The following is a 22,166-nucleotide window of genomic DNA, read 5'->3' as shown; positions in this document are numbered from 1 at the left end:
CGCTGTATGTATGTAGGTATGTACTTCTATGACTAAACACCCGAAGAATTCTTAACAGCGCTTCATACGACACGTCCACGAAGTGCCAGATTGTAGACTTTAAGGCCGTTAATATCTACAGAGATTGAATATGTAAAACATGGGGTCTAGCAGACAAAAGCCAAAATTTTGCTTATATCTATTTATTTATTATTGGTTATAAATTATCAAGATTAAGGATGTGTGTTGGGAGAAACGCAGACATGTACCGCGCCTGAAATAATTAAATAGCAATGTCGCACCTACGTATAATAGCGCGTCACAAAACTGACAACCGCTCTCTTCTACTTTTGATATTACATGGTGCGTCACAGTTGTAGTTATTTTCAAGTTAAATAAACCATTTTCTATAGTTTAAAGTCTTGATTTTCATTTATTTCATCAGGTTATGGGCCCAGCACGCTTCCACTGCGCCACGCTGCTGATTTCATCAATGTGATTTTTTCAAAACAATGTAGACAATAAAGTCTGGTTGGAAGGGTGTGGTGAGTTTAGTCCTCAGGAGTAATAATTTATCTTATCTTAGATTGATTACAGATGTCAATGGGCGGCATTAGCCACATACCATCGGGCGAACTGCTTGCTCCTTTGCTACGTGACTATTATAAGAAAAAATAATATATAAGTATTTAATATTTTGCCAAAAATCCAAAATGATAAAAAGCAGGTTGAGTACAATATATGCGTAACATTTCTGATTTTTAATTTAAAAAAATATTCTACACAAATTCTTCATTGTGAACTTCATTTAATCTTGAAATAAGTAACCCAGAATGCTAAAAATCCAATATCTAAACAGAATGCAGTATAGGTTTCCAAGGCGACTGTAAGAACAACAAACATGTTTAACACCAACGCGCCACAATTATTCTTATAATGGCTTTGTGATGCATCAGTGTAGTGTGTTTCGAAATTCGTGTATCAAAATTCCAGTTGACCCCATTACTAAGATGCCAAAAACTTCCCACGAGCGTCATGGTATTGTGAAAACAGTTACTGAGAACTGTTCGATTGATTCATCTACAACGTGCTCGTTGTCAGGTGCTGAGATTGAAGCGGAGAAGTTAAAAGATTTCTACCGAAGTATTCCTGATTATAATGACATCAATCATTTACCTGAAAGTGAATTTTATTCAACGCTGAAATCTTTGCGCGATAAGAAGAAAATTATGCTAGGTCTAGCTGTAGAACACATTGATGACTGTAAACTAGATGACATGATTAAAACTGATAGTGAATTTAGAAAAGCAAACAACGGGAGCCGTTCTCCTATACTTTCAAGACGACGGCTCTCCGATGACAGAAACTTAAGTAATGCAATATTGAAGAATACGCAAAATGTTAAGACATCATCCCTAAAACGACCGCAACAAAAGACCGTGAATCATAAAGCAAATGGTTTCGATGTATCTAATACTAAAGACATTTCGTCTAATAAAAAGCTTGATCGTCCGAAACGAAATCATTCTGCTTGTTCCATATCGTGGCACGATGATAAAATTGATTGTAAAGATGAGGTTGATGAGAAATTTGAGCAATTTTTTGAACAACAAAATGATGATGATTTTAAAACGAGAAGCATGCCGTCTAGTCCATTAAGAACACGGCGTGTTGGAAAGTTACGAAGGCGAAAAAGTATCACGATTCCGAAACCGTTTAAAATGACTGAAAGGTGAGCATAATTAGAGAAAGATGTACGTCAATGGAAAAACCATGCGCGTACGAGGTTTCTAACATGCTGATTTATATAATCGAAGTGCGAAAACCTCGTGCTTTTATTTCATTACTAAGAAAAATGACTCAAAACCTGTTTTTCAAAATTGCAAGGTGTAAGAGGATAAGGAAACAGGATACGTTGAAATTCTTATTCTATACTACCATTCTTAATCGTATCAATTGTGGTTAGAGGTTAGTTAGAGGTAAGTTAGAGGCTACTTTGTGGCGAGGTAGTAAATGATTTTGCGTGATAAAATCAATTGAAAGCTTTTGTTACATAATTAGGTATATAGTAGGTACCTATTTTGTTGATCATGGACGCCAATTATTAAGTATTATTTAGCTGTAAACCTTTGTAGGGTTCCGTACTGTAAAAACGTAACCCTATTATTAAGCCTCTGTTGTCTGTCCACCAATCCGTCTGGCCGTCTTAGGGTTATATGTCTTGAACTGTAATAGATACACGACTTGAAATGTTTACAGAGTATGTATAACGATGGCCTCAATACAAATACTAAAAATAAAAAAAATCGTGAAAATAAGTGGGGACAGACATACAAGAAACCTATTTATCAGAGTTTTTCATTTTATTTATTTAACAGTAATAGATTATTATAATTAACCGACTTCAAAAAGGAGGAGGTTATCAATTCGGCCGGTATCTTTTTTTTTTTTTTTTTTTTTTTTATGTATGTACAGCAATTACTCCGCCGTTAGTGGACCGATTTTAATAATTCTTTTTTTATTGTGTAGAGACGAGCTGCGAATTGGTCCCATTTAAATATGGTTAGGATCCATCGATTGGTTCTGGAGAAAAAGAGGGGAACTCCTCCACCCAAATATAACAGCCATAACTTCGCCATTTATGAACCTATTTTAATGCCTTTCATTTCGTGTGTGGACAATTGCTACAAGTTGGTCCCATTTAAATATGATGAGGATCAGAGTGGGTTCTGGAGACAAAATATGTAACTCCTCAACCGATGGGTATAATTGAGTTTTGTTTGAAGATATTTGGTGTAGGTTCTAATGAAATTGAAAAACCAGTTTATCTTTGACTATTTAAGGGTCTGATAATGTGGCTCGGAGTCAAAATATGTAACTCCTCAACCGATGGGAATAATTGAGTTGTGTTTGAAGATATTTGGTGTACGTTCTAATAAAATTACAAAGCCAGTTCATCATTGACTATTTAAGGGTCTGATAATGTGGCTCGGAGTCAAAATATGTAACTCCTCAACCTATGGGAATAATTGAGTTGTGTTTGAAGATATTTGGTGTAGGTTCTAATGAAATTACAAAGCCAGTTCATCATTGACTATTTAAGGGTCTGCTAATGTGGCTCGGAGTCAAAATATGTAACTCCTCAACCGATGGGAATAATTGAGTTGTGTTTGAAGATATTTGCTGTAGGTTCTAATGAAATTGCGAAGCCAGTTTATCATTGACTATTTGAGGATCTGATAATATGGCTCGGAGACAAAATATGTAACTCCTCAACCGATGGGAATAATTGAGTTGTGTTTGAAGATATTTGCTGTAGGTTCTAATGAAATTGAAAAACCAGTTTATCTTTGACTATTTAAGGGTCTGATAATGTGGCTCGGAGTCAAAATATGTAACTCCTCAACCGATGGGAATAATTGAGTTGTGTTTGAAGAATGTTGCTGTAGGTTCTAATGAAATTGCGAAGCCAGTTTATCATTGACTATTTGAGGATCTGATAATGTGGCTCGGAGACAAAATATGTAACTGCTCAACCGATGGGAATAATTGAGTTGTGTTTGAAGATATTTGGTGTAGGTTCTAATGAAATTGCAAAGCCAGTTCATCATTTACTATTTAGTTAGGTTAGGTTGGAACATATAAGACAATATAAAACTAAGCGAGCAGGGCGCGGTAGCGCCCTGCGAGCGGGCGGTTCCAATCAATGTAAATTCAGACCTTACTTTCATTCATGATCACGTTTATACAATTTTATATTGTATTAATGTAAAAGTTAGTATGTCATCACTAAAAAGGGTGAAAAAAAATTTTTAACAAAAAATACAACCGACTTCTATGTCACTACAAAGTAAAAAATAATTCAAATAAATGTTGGTTTAGTACATATTTCTGAAGTCGGCGCTCAAGATATTTCGTTGGATAACGATGTAAACAGCGTGTCTAATATGTGTGCGTGTCTAAGTCGGCGCTCAATATATTTAGTTGGATAACGATGTAAACAGCGTGTCTAATATGAGCGCCGACTTCAGAAATATGTACTAAACCAACATTTATTTGAATTATTTTTTACTTTGTAGTGACATAGAAGTCGGTTGTATTTTTTGTTAAAAATTTTTTTTTCACAATTCATTTCCTAAAATTTATTTTACTGCTATGATATAAAATACAAAAAAAATCGGTGGTACGGAACTCTCCGTGGGCGAGTCCTACTCGCACTTGGCCAATCAATTTTGTATGTTTAACGGCTGGGCACGGGTCTTTCCCCCCTGGGAAAGGCTAAGAGCTTACCCTGTTGAGGAGGTATTCCGACGAGGTCTACTGTGTGCTATCCTATAAAAACAACAGGGATCGATGGCTTAATGTGCCGTCCATAAGACAAAATTATTATTTATGAATAAACATTTGCGTTTTTACCATCCGTAATAACTCGTGAACTATGATCATGAACAATAATTTAACAGAAAAAATAACATGTTATTAAACGATGTAGTTTTCTAAGTTTCAAGATACAGCAGAATATTCGTTATATTTGTAGTAAAATTATAGGGAAAATATAAAACACTTATATTTCATTGCTTTAAATGTTCGTTAAGAGATTTTTCTCAATGTTTACAGGGACGAGGAGGAACGAATAGTAAACGAACTTCGGAGTCTTCGCAAGTCGTTTTCAGAAGACATGCTTCATCAGAAGAGGGATCGGAAGGTATTTAAGGCAAGGCCTGTGCCTATCGAGTCTCGGATACCGCTCTACGACAAAATATTGGAAGACCAAGCTATGAGGTGACTAATTTTAACTTTTTTTTTATAATATAGGAGTAGCAGACGAGCATGCAGTCCACCTGATGGTAAGTGGCTACTGCCGCCCATGGACATCTGTAAGCAAACCCAAATAGGTTAAGATATTCCTACCTGAGGTCGGCCACAGATGCGTTGGTACCTCTGAGGACTAAGCTGGAATGCCTCGGAAAAGTATGTCTCCCTTACCACACCCTTCAAACCGGAATACAGCAGCGCTTAATACTGATGTTATGAGGCAGAAATAGGCGGTGGTGTTGCCTGAGTCGAACCACAAAGGGTTCTACCACCTTAAAACTGTGGTAAGGGAGACATATTTTTCCTAGGAGTTACAGCTTAGTTCTCAGGGATAGCGGCGCACTGTGGGGCAGGTCGGTCGACCTCAAATAAGAATTTCTAATCCTATCTGGGGTTGATTACAAATGTCCATGGCTGGCAGTAGCCACTTGCCATCCGGCCCTTTCCTTACACCATACACCATAATTACTCATCAACAACCCATTTATGTCCCACTGCTGGGCACAGGTCTCTTCTCAGAATGAGAAGGATTAGGCAATAGTCCACTGCTCTGGCCAAGTGCGTATTGGTAGACATCACATACCTTTGAAAACTTTTTTTAAGATTTCTCAGGTTTTCTCACGATGTTTTCCGTTTAAGCAAGTGATTTATTAATTAGTAATACGCACATAACTTTGAAAAATCAGAGGTGCGTGCCTGGGATTAGAACCGTTTGCACTATATCTATGCCTAACTTATTCATATGAAGCCATTAAATAGTTAACTCTGGACAATGCTATCAGTTTGAAAATATTTTCGAGGCCAAGTATTGTCCTATTGTACCTACCATGTTTCCGTTTGTATTGCAGGTCACCTCTACGCACTGATTAAAGTTCGTATGATATGATGATGTTCGCTTTTGTTACATAAATATTGAATTATAACAAATTATAACATGGACATCTGTGGACCCCAGATAGGATTAGATATTCCTATCTGAGGTCGGCCACAGATGCACCGCTACCCCTGAGGACTAAGCTGGAACGCCTCGGAAAAGTTTGTCTCCCTTACCACACCCTTCAAACCCGAACACAGCAGCGCCTAGCACTGCTGTTATTAGGTAGAAATAGGTGTGGCGGTGGTGCCGCCGGAGTCGAACCACAAAGGGTTCTACCACTTTCAAAATTCGTATAAAATATTCAATATCTTTTTCAAATTCTTGTAGGTTCTTAAATTTAATAGTACCTGATGGTAAGTGGCCGTTACCGCCCATAGATATCTGTGAACAACCCCAGTCAAGGTAAAAGTTCTAACTGAAGTCAACACAGATGCGTTACAACCCCTGGGGACAAACTTGGAAGGCCTCGGATAAGTATGTTTCTTGTCTCTTACCACGCCCTTTAAACCAAAATGCGGCAGCATTTAACAATGCTGTTATTTGGCAGAAAAAGGTACGGTGGTGGTGCCTCCGGAGACGAACCACAAAAGGTTCTACCCTCGAGTAGTTGAATGTTTTGATTAAATAATTTTCTGTTTAAACATACGCAGCTTTTACTTATCACCAAAGTACTTACCTATTTAAAATGTTTCATAAATTTTAAATTTATCTGTATTCTATATTTACCGCACGATATGATATCGGACAATAAACATATTTTTTTATCAATTTTGTTCATCCTGTATATAGTTAGCTCATCCCGCATAAAATGTACAATCCTCTGATTAATTTATCAACTTAGGTTGTTATGATAATTGCGGAAAAACCCAACCGTTTATAATTAATTTGTTCCTAACCAAACTTTTATGTACAAAAAACAAATAATATGCAAGATAAGTAATACATTGTTTTTTTTTTTTTATAAAATGAAGTAACAAATTTGAGTAGGTCACTTTATTTACACACTTGATTGTAGGCACACCTATTTCTGCCTCATAACCGCAGCATTGAACGCTGTGCTCTGGTTTGAAGGGTGTGGTAAGGGAGACATACTATTCCGAGGCGTTCCAGCTTAGTCCTCAGGGGTAGCGGCGGATCTGTGGCTGCGTAAGAATATCCTATCTGGGGTTGATTACAGATGTCCTTGGGCGGCAGTACCCACTTACCACCTATATTACAAAAAAGTGGGCTATGCCAATAGGCACTGCAATGAACTTACGGAGGATTAAGGACGGACACGTTTGTCGCCAGACAATATGGTACTTATTCTCTTATACTCGTACAATGTGTATTAAAAAGACGCTTTCTACTTTCATACTCGTAGCTGCACACTAGGATTCCGTTGTAGGTCTCATGGACACACAAGCCGACACCCAGCCCCAGAACAGCTATCTAAATTCATCATTCAGATATTTGTCTGGCCGGGGATCTAATCCAGGACCCTTCGCGCGTCGGACCGGTGTCATATTAACTTATTTATATCTATCATGCCGTGCCAGTCCAAAATATTGTATCAAGAAATATAATTTAGTCTCTGACGACCCGTGTCTGGTGAAGTTAAGTGTCTGTAGTTATAAATTAATCTTTAATAGTGTCGTGCTGATGACTAAGGAAAGATTTCGGGGTCAGAACACTGTTGGAATCCAATAAGGTTTAACGATACACGGCTAAAAACAAAAATGACGCTACTACCACTGTAGTCGAATCATGAAGAGTTCCACCTTGAAAGTAACCGTGATGACAAAGGCACTGCAATTCTTAACCTTAACATTACTCATGCTGCACCTAAATGTATGTTTGAACATTTATGTAAAGCTCATACGGATATTGATTTTAATGAAACTCACGTTTACGAACGTTTCCCGGAAAAGTGAATGGAGTGATGTGACCATCTTGTCGTGTTGTTTCCACACGCTTTATATTACCTTCACCTGTATGTATGGTCGTTGACAATAGAGTAATTTACCACTTTGAAGATATCTGGTGATGGAACTAGGAGAGAGTTGGTGGAACTCTTCAATAGCTACTAGTAAACCCCTCGAGTTTGATTAATATGAGTTTAATTCGTTTTATTGAGTCCAGTAGACCACAGGTTGGTCGACGAGGGTTATATTTGCGGCAGTGTCTTCTTTACTAGGTAGGTAGATAGGTTCTACTAGGTAGAAATTGTCCCTGTAGTTCCGGGACCAGATTAGTGCTACGGTATCCTCTGCCTGTCGTAAGAGGCGACTAAAAGGGGCTTCCGGGGTTGCGGGCGGCAAGAGTGGGAGGTCAAACCGCCCGGCCAGCGACCCCGGGAAGGACGACGGTATGTGTGGTCACATACCGTCGTGTACAACAGACGGTGTGGCGAGCGGCATGTTCATCTGGGTCCAGTTGCGTTCCTCTGGAGATTCCGGAGTCCTTTACGCAGCGCCGAGGACGGCCACCGGAGTGCGGTAAGAATCCCACATAACTCTGTGTCGCTCCCATGGCACCGGGTAACTTTCAAAGGTTTCCCCCTCGAAAAAAAAAGGTAGACAGAAATATATTAGTCTATTTTAGTTCATAAAATAATTGAAAGAAGATAAAATTGTCGCATAGTTTTAATATACCAAGATTGAGTAATAATATCCAATAATATCTGACCTTTAGGCGGGCGATTACGAAGATCAACAGTGAGGCGGAACTTAGAGCTCAGATGAAACCCTTCAGCTTCACGAAGAGAGAGGAAAACGGTAACAGCATATGCGAGAGAGCAGTCAACGTGATACCGAAAGGCAAGAAGAAGAAGAGGTTCAGAGCCCGGCCGGTGCCAAAAAATCTCTTCTCTAATTACTTTTATGATAAGGTTAAGGAGGATAACTTCTTTCGGTGAGTGTTTCATTCGGTTAGCAAGTCGGATGGTAAGAATTAAAATTAAAGGATTCTCCAGTGACACCTCCGTCACACCTATTTCAGCCCATAATAGGAGTGTTACGCGTTGCTGCGTTCTGGGCTGAAGGGTGTGGAAAGGGAGACATACTTTTCTGAGGCATTCCAGCTTAGTCCTCAATGGCAGCGGTACATCTGTGGTCGACCTCAGGTAGGAATCTAATTTTATCTGGGGTTGATTACAGATGTCCATGGGCAGTGGTGCTTTCGGAGTTGAATCCTAAAGGGTTCTATAACCTTCAAACTCCCGTTCGCCAAAATTCCGCATGTCAGACCGGTTATGTATTGGGTTGCACGAGTCGTGATGTCGTTCATTAATTTATATAAATCAAACCGGTACTGTGTCACACGTTCATTTAAATATTTTATTATATGAGGCGTTTAGATCATTATGGCATTTGATTTATTATCAAGTGTCAAATTAAATAATTTGTTTTCAAAGAGAGGTAGCAGAGTGGAGCTTGCAGTCCACTTGATGGTAAGTGGCTATTGCGGACATCTGTAATATAAGATACAGATTCCCACCTGAGGTCAGACACAGATGCGCCACTACCCCTGAGAACTAATCTGTCTCGAAAAAGTATGTATCTCTTACGACATCCTTCAAACCAGAACACAGCACCGCATAGCATTGCTGTTATTAGGCAGAAATAGGCCTGGCGGTGATGCCACCTGAGTCGAAACACAAAGAGTTCTACCACCTTCAAAATACTATATTTTTACTACTATATTATTTACTTACTGATTACATTACTTTAAAGCTATATTTCCTTTCATTTAGATCAATGAATAAGAGAATTCGAGCAGAAGAAATGCTACGGAATTCAAGTTTCCCAGGGACAATGGCGGCTCGTGATCGCAGCAGACTCTCCACGCCTGCAGCTCACAGTGATCTACCAATAGACCCGTCCCCAGCAGCGCCCTCTGTGTCCTCTGATAGACAGCCCAGTCCTACCAAAGAGTTGAGAAAAGGCAAGCGATCAAAGGAAGACTTCATCACAACTAGCCCTCAACCGTTTCGTTTCAGTACCGCTGATAGGGCCAATAAAAAGGTATGTGTACATAGTGTCTGATGCAGTACTAGGTTTTACCCGCAGATTGGCTTATGGTCAGAAGTTTATCTATCACTTAAGAATGGTACATTTTTCGGGATGAATGGTATCCTATGTCCGTTTTCGAAGCCCTTATAATGTGTGTACAAAAGTACATGACAAATAAGGTAACATTCGAATTTATAATATTTAAGATTTACAAAATCTTTCTTAATATTTTATTTCGTTGATAGAAGCGATAGAAAGATAACTTTGAAAATCATGCATTCAATGCTTATGCTTGGGATTCGAACTTGGGACCACCGATCGAGAGGAGGCCGAGTATCAACCAATTGGTAATACGACTGATGTCACCTTACCTTCCCATTTCCGGCTTATTTGAATGTTTTTGTGTTTTTGTTAGTAAATGACGTAATGAATGAGCAAACTCCTGAGTCAAATAACATTTCCGGTGAACACAGTGACTACATTGTCGTTTACTTGCTCATGCTTGTGACGTTATAGTGAAGTGAAGCTTTTACTGACATTTTTTAGGGATCCGCACCCAAAAGGTAAAGACGGAACCCTATTTACCAAGACTTCCCTGTCTTGTGTATTTTGTCACAGGGCTCAATATCTTGAATTGTAATATCTATCGTATGTGTTTTTTACAAAGTATGTATAACGGTGGCCGCTATAAGAACAAATACTAAAAATAATAAACAAATTAAATAAATGGGGGCCACCATAATAATACATATTAAAAATAAGTAAATAAATAAAAAATGGTACAGAACCTTCCGTGTGCAAGTTCGATTCGCACTTAGCCAAGTATTTCTTTTTTATTTTGTAATGGAAGTTTTTTTTCTTTTTTATAATATAGAAGTAGCAGACGAGCATGCAGTTCATCTGATGGTAAGTGGCCACTGCTGGCCATGAACATCTGTAATCAACCCCAGATAGGATTAGATATTCCTACATGAGGTCGGCCACAGATGCGCCGCTACTCCTGAGGACTAAGCTGGATCGCCTCGGAAACCCTTCAAACCGGAACACAGCAGCGTTTAACACTGCTGTTATGAGGCAGAAATAGGTGTGGCTTTGTTGCTGTCGGAATTGAACTTCAGAGGGTTCTACTATATATATAATATAGAATAGGCTATAGATGACAGGTGGACTGCGGCTTTAAACTTTAAGGTGGCCGAACCCTCTGGTACAACTCCGGCGGCAGCAGCGCCACACCTATTTCTGCCTTATAACAACAGTATTAAACGCTGTTTTCCGAGGCATTCCAACTCAGGGGTAGCGGCAGCATTTTTGGCCGACTTATGGTAGGAATTTAATCCTATCTGGAGTTGATTACATAAGTCCATGGGCGGCAGCAACCTTATCATCAGATGGACACATAGTCATCTGCTACTCCTATTTTTTTATAAAAAAGGCTACTTCAGTGTTATAAAAAATAAATATATGTAGTTGACATAACGCTGCAGACGAACATGATAAGGCTCTATCACCTTCAAAGCAGTGACATGCCCTCGCTATCACTGTGTCGACCCTGCTCTATATTTATATAATATGTTTCCACAAAATCTGTAATTACTCATATTATGTCTATCATCGTTTTATTTTTTCGATTCAGTGGTACAAAACTGACTGTATATTAGGCGGGTAGAAATATGTGTCTATAGTTACAAGATAAATAAATAAAATTAAAATTAATGTTCTTCTATTATAATTTTGGCATTGCATTACTTATTTACTTTTTTTATAAAAAAAAAGATCGTAACCCATTGATTTGTTGTATTAAATTCATTATCATTCTAAGTGCTTCATCAAGCTTATCTTTGCAGATGCAAGAAATAACAAAAAAGATTTACCAGGAGAGCAAGAGTACTGGGAGTATTGTGGACGGTGGAGCCAAGCCTGAAGCGTATTCCGCGCTCGAATTGCAAGGGTTTGCAGCGGGGAGGTCCAATTTAGCTGCATTATTAAGAGCCGAGGCAGTCAGGAGGAAGTTTGAAATGGAGACAGCGAAGCGCTTAGCAGAACAGCGGAGACGAGCAGAGAACAGGCATCGGGATCGCTTGCTCAGATCTAAACCTTCGTGGCATCTCGTCAAGAATAAGTGAGATTTTTATGCTATGGCATAGATTAGTAAAGATTACTCACTCCTAACAAGAGAATGTACCCAGTTTTGAGAAATAAAATAGTTGCGTAAAAAAGTTTTGCCACGTCTCCGTGCTAAAATGTGCCTAAAATATTTGAAATAATTATTTATTTATTACTTAAATTACGCAATATTACTTATTTATTCGTAAATTTTCTCTGAAAATGTTTTTATTTGTCAAGAATTCAAAAAAAGAACTTACTAAAATAAGCCGTTTGTGGCTTCATTCAATTTCAAGGCGGCGAAGCATCTTTACTAATCTATGTGCTATGGTAGCAAACGAAGGTACAGTCCACCAAAGTGGCTATTGTCTATGGACATCCGTAATTAACGCCAGATTAGATTTGTTCTACCTGAGGTCACAGATGCTTTTCTACTTACAAAAGCTAAAAAAAATATCAATATGACCGAAAATATTTAACAGAAGGGAAATCTTGAAAAAATATCCCTTTTTATCTCTTAATTTTGCTGAAAAACCAGGACTGTTAGTGGTAAACCTTATAAATACATGTTACTACTGAAATACGTGCCACTAATGAAAATTAAGAAAATATGCAAAATTTTATACATTTGCACATACATACGCAAACATACAATTGCGTATATTCCGATGTATAGGTACAACAGAATGGCAACTCGCGAGAGGTCGTCAAGGACATACATTTCCTAAGAGTACAGAATGAGGTAACTCGTAAACGACTTCGCTGTGTTATTTTACCGTCTATTCATTGTGATAATTGATTATCGTCAACCCATTATTGTACCGCCGAGCACGGGTCTCCTCTGTGAAGGATTAGGCCATAGTTCACCGCGCTGGCCAAGTGCGTATTGGTGGACTTCACATACTTTTGAGAGTTTTTTTTCATGAATCTGAGGTGTGCAGGTTTCCTTACGATGTTTTCCTTCATCGTTAAAATAGGTGATAGTTAATTTCTAATAGGCACATAACTTTGAAAAATCAGAGGTGCGTGCCTGGGTTTTGAACCTCGGACCGTTCGATCAAAAGGCAGACTTTTAACCCCTGGTAATTCATTATTGCCGCTACAAAATATACCTATACAGATGGGTGTGAAAGGCATCTGTGACCAGTTTCAGGTTCAACCCTTGTTTTATATAGAGTTGGTTACACGGCGCTTAACAATGCTGTTATTAGATAGAAAGTGTAAGTAGTGAGCCATGTCAACGACCTTCGCCCATAGAGGTTGGTTGCGAATATGATAAGGCTGTACATGTACAGTACACAATCAGTTGCGTTGGCGTACGCATAAATTGATAAACATATCAAATATATGTATCTCTCTAGAAGTAGTTCCTCTGAAATGACTTGTACTATATCAAGTAATCTAATTTTGTAATTATTTAAAGTACGAAAATGTTGCTGTTTTAAAAATATAAGTGATAGAAAGTCAATATCATTTTCCAAGTTTAGCCGGTTAAAATTTAGGCCATCTAAGTAATTATTTAATTGCTTAGTTTCTTTATTTTTAAAATATTCTTCTGTATTATTTTCTGAGTATAAGTTTAATAAGCTTTTAAAAAACCAAAACCCCATCCAAATTGGATTAGTATTATAGTTTTTGAGGAAATCCCGGACATACAAACTTACATAGATACATACATAGCGGTCAAATACAGGACCTAATTTTTTGGAGTCGGTTAAAAATATCTATCTTTTAACCGAATCTAATTTGTCATAACCATTTACTTTTTATTATCAGCCACGAAGAGGACATAGCGATGCGTCTGCAAACACGGCGCGATGAAGAACGGATGAGGCGTGAGGAGTTCCTCCACGAAATGGAGCTGATGTACGGTAGAGTTCAGCAGCAACCGATGCTCTTCGAACGGTACTACGCCCCTCGGTCCTATGCCACACCCATTGACTACACAGACCCTGCAATGTCACCCAGAAAGGGTTCAGGGAAGAAGAAAGGTTCCCGGAAAAGCAAGGCTCATCACAGTCCAGGACGGTCGTGCAAATTGTCTTTGAACAGTGGGTCGGACATATACAATGGGGATCTGTTGAAATATTTGGATAAAATTGAAAAAGATGAGAAACGAGAGTCGGAGGATAATCTCGACAGCTTGGATAGATAAGAGAAGGTTCCAAATAGTTGGGTGCATAAAATCATGACTAATAATTAACGCTCGTAAGAAACAATAATGGTACGAATATATCGTCTCTGGGTATATGGAGTGGCGTCACTTGAATATGGAGTGGCGATGTGCCAGTGAGGCGTCAGTTTGTGTTCTACGTCAGAAGACCGAATTCGAATTCAAGACATCATCAAAATTTCGAAGTAATGGCTTGAAGATGTTCATCATAGTGAAAAAATAACAATCATAATATGAATATTACATAGTAGGAATATTTAATTAACTAATAATGTTAAGAGTTAGAGATAGATCTTTGTAATTAGTTATTGAAAATATGTATGTTTTTATTTCTGTGTAAATTGTGTAGTGTCGCGGTGATAACAATGCAATTGGTGCAATTTTATTTATTTGTATCATTGTTGATAGTGTTTCGACTTTTTTATCAATGATATTATCATTATCATTATCGTTCATTTCGCAAAGGCTATTTATTGTCAATAGGTCAAAGTACCCGTGTAAAAACACGTATACATCATCATCAATCAATTACTGTCCCACTGCTGGGCACGCGTCTTCTCTCAGAATGAGAAGGATTAGGCTGGCCGCAGCGCTGGCCAAATGCGAATTAGTAGATTTCACATATCTTAAGAAAACTCTCTTTTAAGATTTCTCTGGTACGCAGGTTTCCTCGGGAGGGTTTCCTTTACCGTTTAAGCAAGTGATAATTAATTACTAAAACGCACATAGCTTTGAAAAATCAGAGGAGTGCCTGTGCCCTCAGACCCCCGATCAAGAGGCCGAGTTTCTTAATCACCAGGCTGATATACATACATAGGTATATTTAAAGTAGTTGCACTTTTCAGGGTGGTACCTCCATCATACATATTTCTATGAATGATACTAGATAGTTTAGGCACCAATGTCCTCGGAGATATTATGGGTTTTTTTTTAGAATATAGGAGTAGCAGACGAGTATGCTGTCTACCTGATGGTAAGTGGCTACTGCCGACCATGGACATTTGTAATCAACTCCTGGTATGACTAGATTCCTACCTGAGATCGGCCACAAATGCACCGCTACTCCTGAGAACTAAGCTACACAAGTTTGTGTATTCATATGTTTATTATAATGCAGTAAGTAAAGTAAAATTAAAAATGATTTGGTCAAGTTAAGAATCTATATAGGTTATACCTGAGTAAATACGTTATACCTTATGATTATGTAAACTTTATTTCTACCCATACGATAAATTACCGTTTAATAAGTAGGTACATAATTTGTCACTGAATAAAATATATGAAACCAAATAACAATAATGTATTTATTAATCATTAGAATTACATATCTTTTTAATAATTTTCTTATTACATATTGTTATATAATGATTTTCATAACATTAATAACATGTAAATTAATTTAAGTCTTGTAAAAATAGGTAGATATATGTTCGTATTAAGTATTTGTTAATAATATGGTTTTTAGAATAAAAAGAAATACCAATCTCTATTAATTGTTATTTTTTATTAATTATTATCATTTATATAATTTGTACAGTATTAATACTATAGATAAATATACATACACTTAATGCTAATAATACTGATTGTTGCCTTTATATGGCAATTCTAGCATCCATATTAACACCATTCGTACCATCATTACTTTAGATGCCCACAAATTCATCTTTAAAAGTTGAACGGTGTTTGGTATTGTTGACATAGGGTCGCAGGACTGGTGAAATGCCACGGACCCCGCCTGACGGGGCCCCCACCACGAGACTGCGAGTTTAAAAGTGACAAAAAATGTGTAAAAATCTGCGAAAAATAAATTCTCTTCAAATGTTTAAAAGAAAAAAATAATTATTTAATTTTTTTATGAAAAAAATGCGCAACAATTTCTTAGGGCTCCTTTCCGGGGCCGTTTAGTTACGTCACTGATTGTTGAATACATAGCACAGAGTATAATCAGTTTGAGTTATTTTCTTTTCACGCAGGCTTCTGCCTGCTTGCGGGTCTGTCTCGCATGAGTCACTTGCATCCTATTTCTTCTTAAATACTTTTTTGTTATGTAATCCATACGCACGCGGGACGCAGTTACTGCAGCAGATTATTTCACGCATGCAGGTGAGACACGCACGCAGTAAATAAACTCGCGTGACAAGATATAGGTCCTAAATGCTACTCTGTCTTCGTGTACATATACCATAGTGTGTGACCATTAGTGTGGTCATTTCGTTTGTTCCTCTATCTTTTAGGTTAATAACTAGTCTTAATCCTCCCAGGTAGGGTTAATGACCTTTTCATCTTAATGGAGCGTTTAACTCGTCTCTGTCTTGCCATGAACCACTGAGATGTTGGCGAAAAAAGGTCCTCCTATTTTATTGATGATCATTAGTATTAAATGTGAATGCAGTCCACGAGAACACCGTCGTTTATTTAAAATTTCACTGACCACTTTTAGTATAGCTGCGGACCACCAGTGGTCTGCAGATTGCATTCAGATTCAGAAACGCTGCTCCAAGGGTTGTGAGCTGACGTAGTCTTCGAAATCGATTAAAATTAATATAATCGCTACTAATCATTAATTACTCATTCTCTTCGAGGGTTTGAACTATCCAGTCCATGAACGCTGTCACTCTGGTGTAGATTCCAGGTTTTCCCGTGGACCCGCATTTCCGTACACCATAACTAGTGACGCCAAAGAGGTACCAGTTGAAGTTATAGTTTTCTGAAACTACTCTGAGGAGAGGTCCGCCTGAATCACCTCTGCAGGTGTCCTGGCCGGCCCTGCCGCCTGCACAAATTATCGCTGCTGGATGCTTCTTTGGTAAGAGTGGTATTGTTCGTTGGCATAAGGAATAGGGGACTGAATCTATGTTTAATTTGAGTTTCAAGACGGACTCTCGGCCTGTAAATAGTAAATGAATAGGTTATGGAACATTTTATGTAATAAATACAAGATACAGTGTATTACGTGGTATACGTAGGGCATCTGATTTCAGGGTAGTCGGAGTAGATACTAAGTTGGAAGACTCTTTCAGCAAGAAGACATGTACCTACGAGCATTCCAAAGGAAAGAGAAATCGTAAAAACCTAAATTTGAGTAATATCTATACGTAAGATACCACTTTATAAGAATATGCGACGGTTTGGGCGGTACAATTCATAATCTTTGACTATTAATTGTGCTAGCTAGATTGATAGATAGATACGATGCTCTCTAACTTAATTCTCTGATGAAATTTGAATCACATTTGCGGTGGGTTACATGTTGGATGGCAGTGACCTCTTACCAGCACTAGGGCTGCATGTATGTTACATGATTTGTAATTTCGTTTTGTCTGCTTACCGAATTCAGTCAATCCCCAGCCAGCGGTGGTGTACGTGCTGTCAATGTAGTCTTGTTTCGCAACGTAGGGTGTGCTCGGCAAGCAAACCGGCCGTACAAAATCTGGTAATACAAAATTTATATATGAGTCTAAAGTATACTCTCAATTGAAGATAATAACGAAACTAGTCATTTGTTCATCAAAAGTACCTGTGAATGTGACGCTACGTTCCAGTCGCAGTAATGCAATGTCACCGCTCGTTAAATTTTTTTTATCATATTTTGGGTATACTAGGATTTTATCGACTTTTAAGTCTACTACTGGATCACTGCAAAATCCGTCCTCACAATCGATCTCTGTTTCCGTGTCCCATTCTCCTAAGCGTACACTGACACTGAAAAAATACATTTACAATGATTATTACAAGCTCAACAAGGTTCTTAAATGAATCATTGTAATCCGTTTACCACAGCTATCAGCTTTGCATAGCAAGGAGAATTTTGGTATGCGATCCGTTATTTTATTCATGGTATGTACAAAGTGTGCTTTTTTAATGAATACATTTTTGGAGATGAAAGTTTTAATCAATTTTATTGTACTTACATTTTGTAAACACCAATACAATGCGCCGCAGTGACCACAAATCTGTCAGTAATAAGAGATCCGGCACAAGCAAACATTTCTTCGCCTTTTGCTGAAATTAAAATAGACACAGTATTAGCTTTGATATCTTTATGAGATCAATTTAATTTGTTACATCGTTGTTCATTGAGCGCAATTTTAGCGCAGTTTATTTTACGCAATTACTTATTTTGAACTGAATAAAATCTTACTTGGGTTATAGTATTTTATTCTGGCAAGCCAGGGGAATTCATCAATTGCTGTTAAACGGCCTCCGAATATCTTGTCTTCATCCATCACTAATCCGCAAACATCTCTGCCAGGCAACACGCTACGTTGCACTCGTGGTGGAGCTTCACTTTGGACTGTTGGTGGTCCTTCACGTGTCACTGGTGGTAGAATGTCACGTTGCGCTAGTGGTAGATCTAGTGATTGTGGAATTTTAGGAACTTGCCGTTCCACTTCACTGTGCTTTTGCTGAGGTGCTCTTGTAACTATTTGTTGTTCAGGTAACCTGCTCTCATCGGCAAAACTGGTTACATATTGTGGTGTTGTTGTTACGTATTGTGGTGTTGTTGTTAGGGTCCTAATTGTCGTGGCTGCGTCAATTTCGTTTGCTATAGGACAACAAACCTGAAAAAGAATTTAGTTTGTAGCTCCAGAATAAATAAATTATTTTAGATCGGTTACATCTTATATATAAAATTCTCGTGTCACAATGTTAGTTACCGTACTCCTCCGAAACGGCTTTACCGATTTTCACCAAATTTTATATGCATATTTAGAAGGTCTGAGAATCAGCTACTATCTATTTATCATACCCCTAAGTGGTAAGGGTTGTTCACCCTTAACATTTTTTATTTATACGGCAACATAGCGTTTGCCGGGTCAGCTAGTAGTATTTTTAAAAAGATTAAATTGAAGTGAGTGTATGGACTCGAAAAGTACTATTGATGCTTAACGATAACTAAACTGAGTAATATTGAATGCGTTTAAGCTAACATTTTTTGGATTAAGGGCTACAATTTTCGATGGACGTATTGGTACGGGATTGTATACTATTGAATTACCTTTGGACTAGCTCCTTCAAATCCACAATGCATGGCCCTTAAAGTCTGGACATCGTTGATCTTCAATATAGCAATCGCGATTTTACACGATCCTATCACTTGGCATATGCCATCTAAATGCTTGAGTTTGCAGGGTTCATCCGCCGGTAAGGTAGCTGTGAATAAAACAAATTGGTGTTCACCTTGTTGGCCTTTGACACTCATTGACCCGTATTATCTATCTAGAATACAATTGTCTTTTTTTGTTGATATCTGCTGTATTATTTTAATAATTTATTTATTATTTATTATCGAGGGCTGTGTCTTCGGCAAAACTCCCCATTTTCAGGGAGACAGAGACTACTGTATATGTACAGTAGTAGATTTTTTGCTACAGAAATGTTCCTGTCTTTTGGCCGGGTTCGAGTCACATTACTTGTGGTCTGGGTATCGTTCAAATTGTTCAATGTACATCTGTACTTTGAATATGACGCTTTAAGTAATGGACTATGTATTTTACGTATATCTTCGTTATTTACGTATACAATTTGAAGTAAAAATACATTTGTATGTGTATGAATGTACAAATGACCTCAACACACTTTCAGTTTATTAAACATATGGTATTGTTATTTGCTAATAAATATTGATAATAACATTACTCAATAGAAATTCTACAACCTCATCTGATAGTTTATAAGTAAACTCAACGCTTTTTATTTATTTACTTAATTTCTGAAACACCTTAAGGGTTAAAAGGGTGAATTTAATGCCCAATGCCTCTCTAGGTTTGAGAAAGTAAATGAGAAAAACTCAAAGTGCGCACGTGTCTATTTAACGAAACAGGTGATTATATCGTTATAATATATGTACATGATATTATAATATTATGACTGTAACACCTACATCCATACTACGTTCATAAAGTTACAATATTTTAAAAGATAGAATCAATTTAGATTAAACTGTTAAAGCGGTCATCGATGATCATAATATAAGTTAAAAACCGGATCCGTGCTATTTTAAAGATACATTTTTAAATATATGTATGCCAGTGCATCTACAACAAAAAGTTCGGAAAAACCCACACTTTGCTGAGGACACAAGTAAGATTAAATGTTGATATTGTATAAAGTCGATTAAATCTTACCACATGCTCCAAAACCGAGGATTACGAGTAAAATCCAGCACGATAAACTTTTGGTAACCATGATTATTTGTTTGTTTTCTAAAAAATATCAGTTTATAACTTATTACGTTTGTTTATTTTGATTTCGCGACATGCGACCGTTGTGTGTGAAGCCGTCTGGCCAACTAACGTAACTGTCGGTGTGTAGGAACCATTTATATTTAAGTAAATGTTATTTCGCTTATACGCATCGGATGTTCACAAAAAAAAACGGACGTCATTCGTTACGTTTAATAGAATCACCCAAACCTGGGATACTTGGTATTTCGTCATGGAACGGGGAATTCTACGTCAATGTTAGATAGGTATGTAGAGTATTTTTTATGTAATATAATAAATAGATTTATCACCGTTAGTGACTAACTTTCACAGTAATCACTCACTGGATTTGGGGGGTTTTATAAGGGTATTATGGCATATGTATAACCACGCTGCATATGTTCTTATTTGTTTGGGTAGACTTTTGAGACTTTTTATAGAGGATCATGGGAGCTCTCAGCAAAACAGAACTTAGAGTTCCCCTGTAAGCCTGCGTACCTAAGTGTCAGTGGTATTAGAGGCACTGAACCGAGGCGAGGCATTTAGCTCTCAGAGGTAACAACCGTGACCGACATCAGGTAGGAGTTTTATCCGAAGGGTTTAAGTGTAGTTGTAGATTGGTATCATGTGGATTGCATGCTCGTTGGCATGGGGCCTCTGCACCACCACTGAGAGGGGCCCCTCCTTGAGACGTGGCTGGCGTTAACATCAGTGCTGACCATCACGTTGCCGGGTCGCGAATTTAATGCTAACGCTTTCTCGTGGCACTGAACGTTCAGAGGTACGCCGCGGAGTTTTAGTTGGTAAGAGTCCAACATAGCCCTGCTGTTCCCCCGAGCAAAAGGGAATTGATGAGGATTTTGCCGCGTTAAAAAAAGGGACTCTGCCACCGAGACTCTGGTTGGATACTACTATTTACGGACACCTTAACGAAACACCTTATGAAGTGACGGTAGATATATTGAGGTTCAAAAAGAATTATGTAAAGAATCTACTTTGAATAAAATATTTTTGATTTGATTTGATAAGAAGTCGCATGTCCACTAAGCAGAGACATTATCACACCCTTCAACCACAGATTAATAAATAGTTACGGCACCACTACCACACCTATTTTTGCAGCTATTCTTAATAACAGCAGTGTTCTGGTATGAAGGGTGTGGTAAGGGAGACATACTTTTTCGAGACATTCCAGCTTAGTCCTCCGGGGTCGCTGCGCGTTTGTGGGCGACCTCAGGTAGGAATCTAATCTTATTACGAGTTGATTACATATTTCCATGGGCGCCAGTAGCCACTTACCATCAGGTGGCTCCATACTCGTCTGCTACTGTTATATTTAAAAATAATACTCGTTCACATCTTAACTAATGAATGATAAGCTTAATTACTTTGCAGTGCAGCTACGGGCACAAGTATCTCAGGATGAGAAAACTTTAGTTGCCAAATAACAGATGCTTTCATCAGGAGACTATGAGAAGTTATTTAAAAATGATTCCTTTAGTAGGTATGATATTTAAGATATTTTTAAAGTTTTATCTCTGGTATAATATAATATAATATTATAACGAGTTCGGACCAGACCCTCGTTATCTTTTGTAAAATAAATATTGAACTGCGCATTATCAGCGTTTAAATAATGTCAAATAACTTTGCTTTCAATGAAATGATTCATGGTTATCTGACCAATCCGAAATACGCCTGAAATTCTATTTCAATTCCTGAATACATATGCAGGGTGAATTTTTCAAACGGGCCTTCAAAGCCAAATCCGAAACTCCGATTCGATTTTTAATAGTTCGAATGATGCAGTTTTAGTTTATGTAAAAATCGGCCTCATAACTCCTTTCAGCATTTTTCGCTAATCGGTGTAGTTCGAAGGTGGTAGAACCTTTTGGGGTTCGACTCCGGCGGCACCACCTCCACACGTATTTCTGCCTAATAATAGCAGTGTAACAGCTGTGTTCCGTTTTGAAGGATGTGGTAAGGGAGACATACTTTTCCGAGGCGTTCCAGCTAAG

The 22,166-nt window shown here is 37.9% G+C and overlaps 2 protein-coding genes across 2 annotated transcripts; one reads left to right on the top strand and one right to left on the bottom strand.

The window, feature by feature from the left end:
- Positions 1-864: 864 nt before the first annotated feature.
- LOC140742819 (uncharacterized) lies at positions 865-14,003 on the top strand. Its single transcript, XM_073073845.1, has 6 exons — positions 865-1,711; positions 4,597-4,761; positions 8,345-8,563; positions 9,405-9,675; positions 11,508-11,782; positions 13,543-14,003. Exons 1-6 carry the CDS (start codon positions 927-929, stop codon positions 13,919-13,921), a joined length of 2,094 nt encoding a protein of 697 aa, XP_072929946.1. The 5' UTR covers positions 865-926; the 3' UTR covers positions 13,922-14,003.
- Positions 14,004-15,424: 1,421 nt separating this feature from the next.
- LOC140742817 (CLIP domain-containing serine protease HP8-like) lies at positions 15,425-20,248 on the bottom strand. Its single transcript, XM_073073842.1, has 7 exons — positions 20,071-20,248; positions 18,942-19,096; positions 18,084-18,504; positions 17,854-17,944; positions 17,460-17,644; positions 17,271-17,372; positions 15,425-16,829 (listed from the first exon to the last, which is right to left on the bottom strand). Exons 1-7 carry the CDS (start codon positions 20,129-20,131, stop codon positions 16,507-16,509), a joined length of 1,338 nt encoding a protein of 445 aa, XP_072929943.1. The 5' UTR covers positions 20,132-20,248; the 3' UTR covers positions 15,425-16,506.
- Between the last annotated feature and the right edge of the window lie 1,918 nt (positions 20,249-22,166).

Source organism: Epargyreus clarus, unplaced genomic scaffold, assembly GCF_041222505.1.
Source record: "Epargyreus clarus isolate Ecla_fem2 unplaced genomic scaffold, WU_Ecla_fem_2.2 ptg000006l, whole genome shotgun sequence".
Lineage (NCBI taxonomy): Eukaryota > Metazoa > Arthropoda > Insecta > Lepidoptera > Hesperiidae > Epargyreus > Epargyreus clarus.
This window is presented reverse-complemented; position numbering and strand designations above follow the sequence as displayed.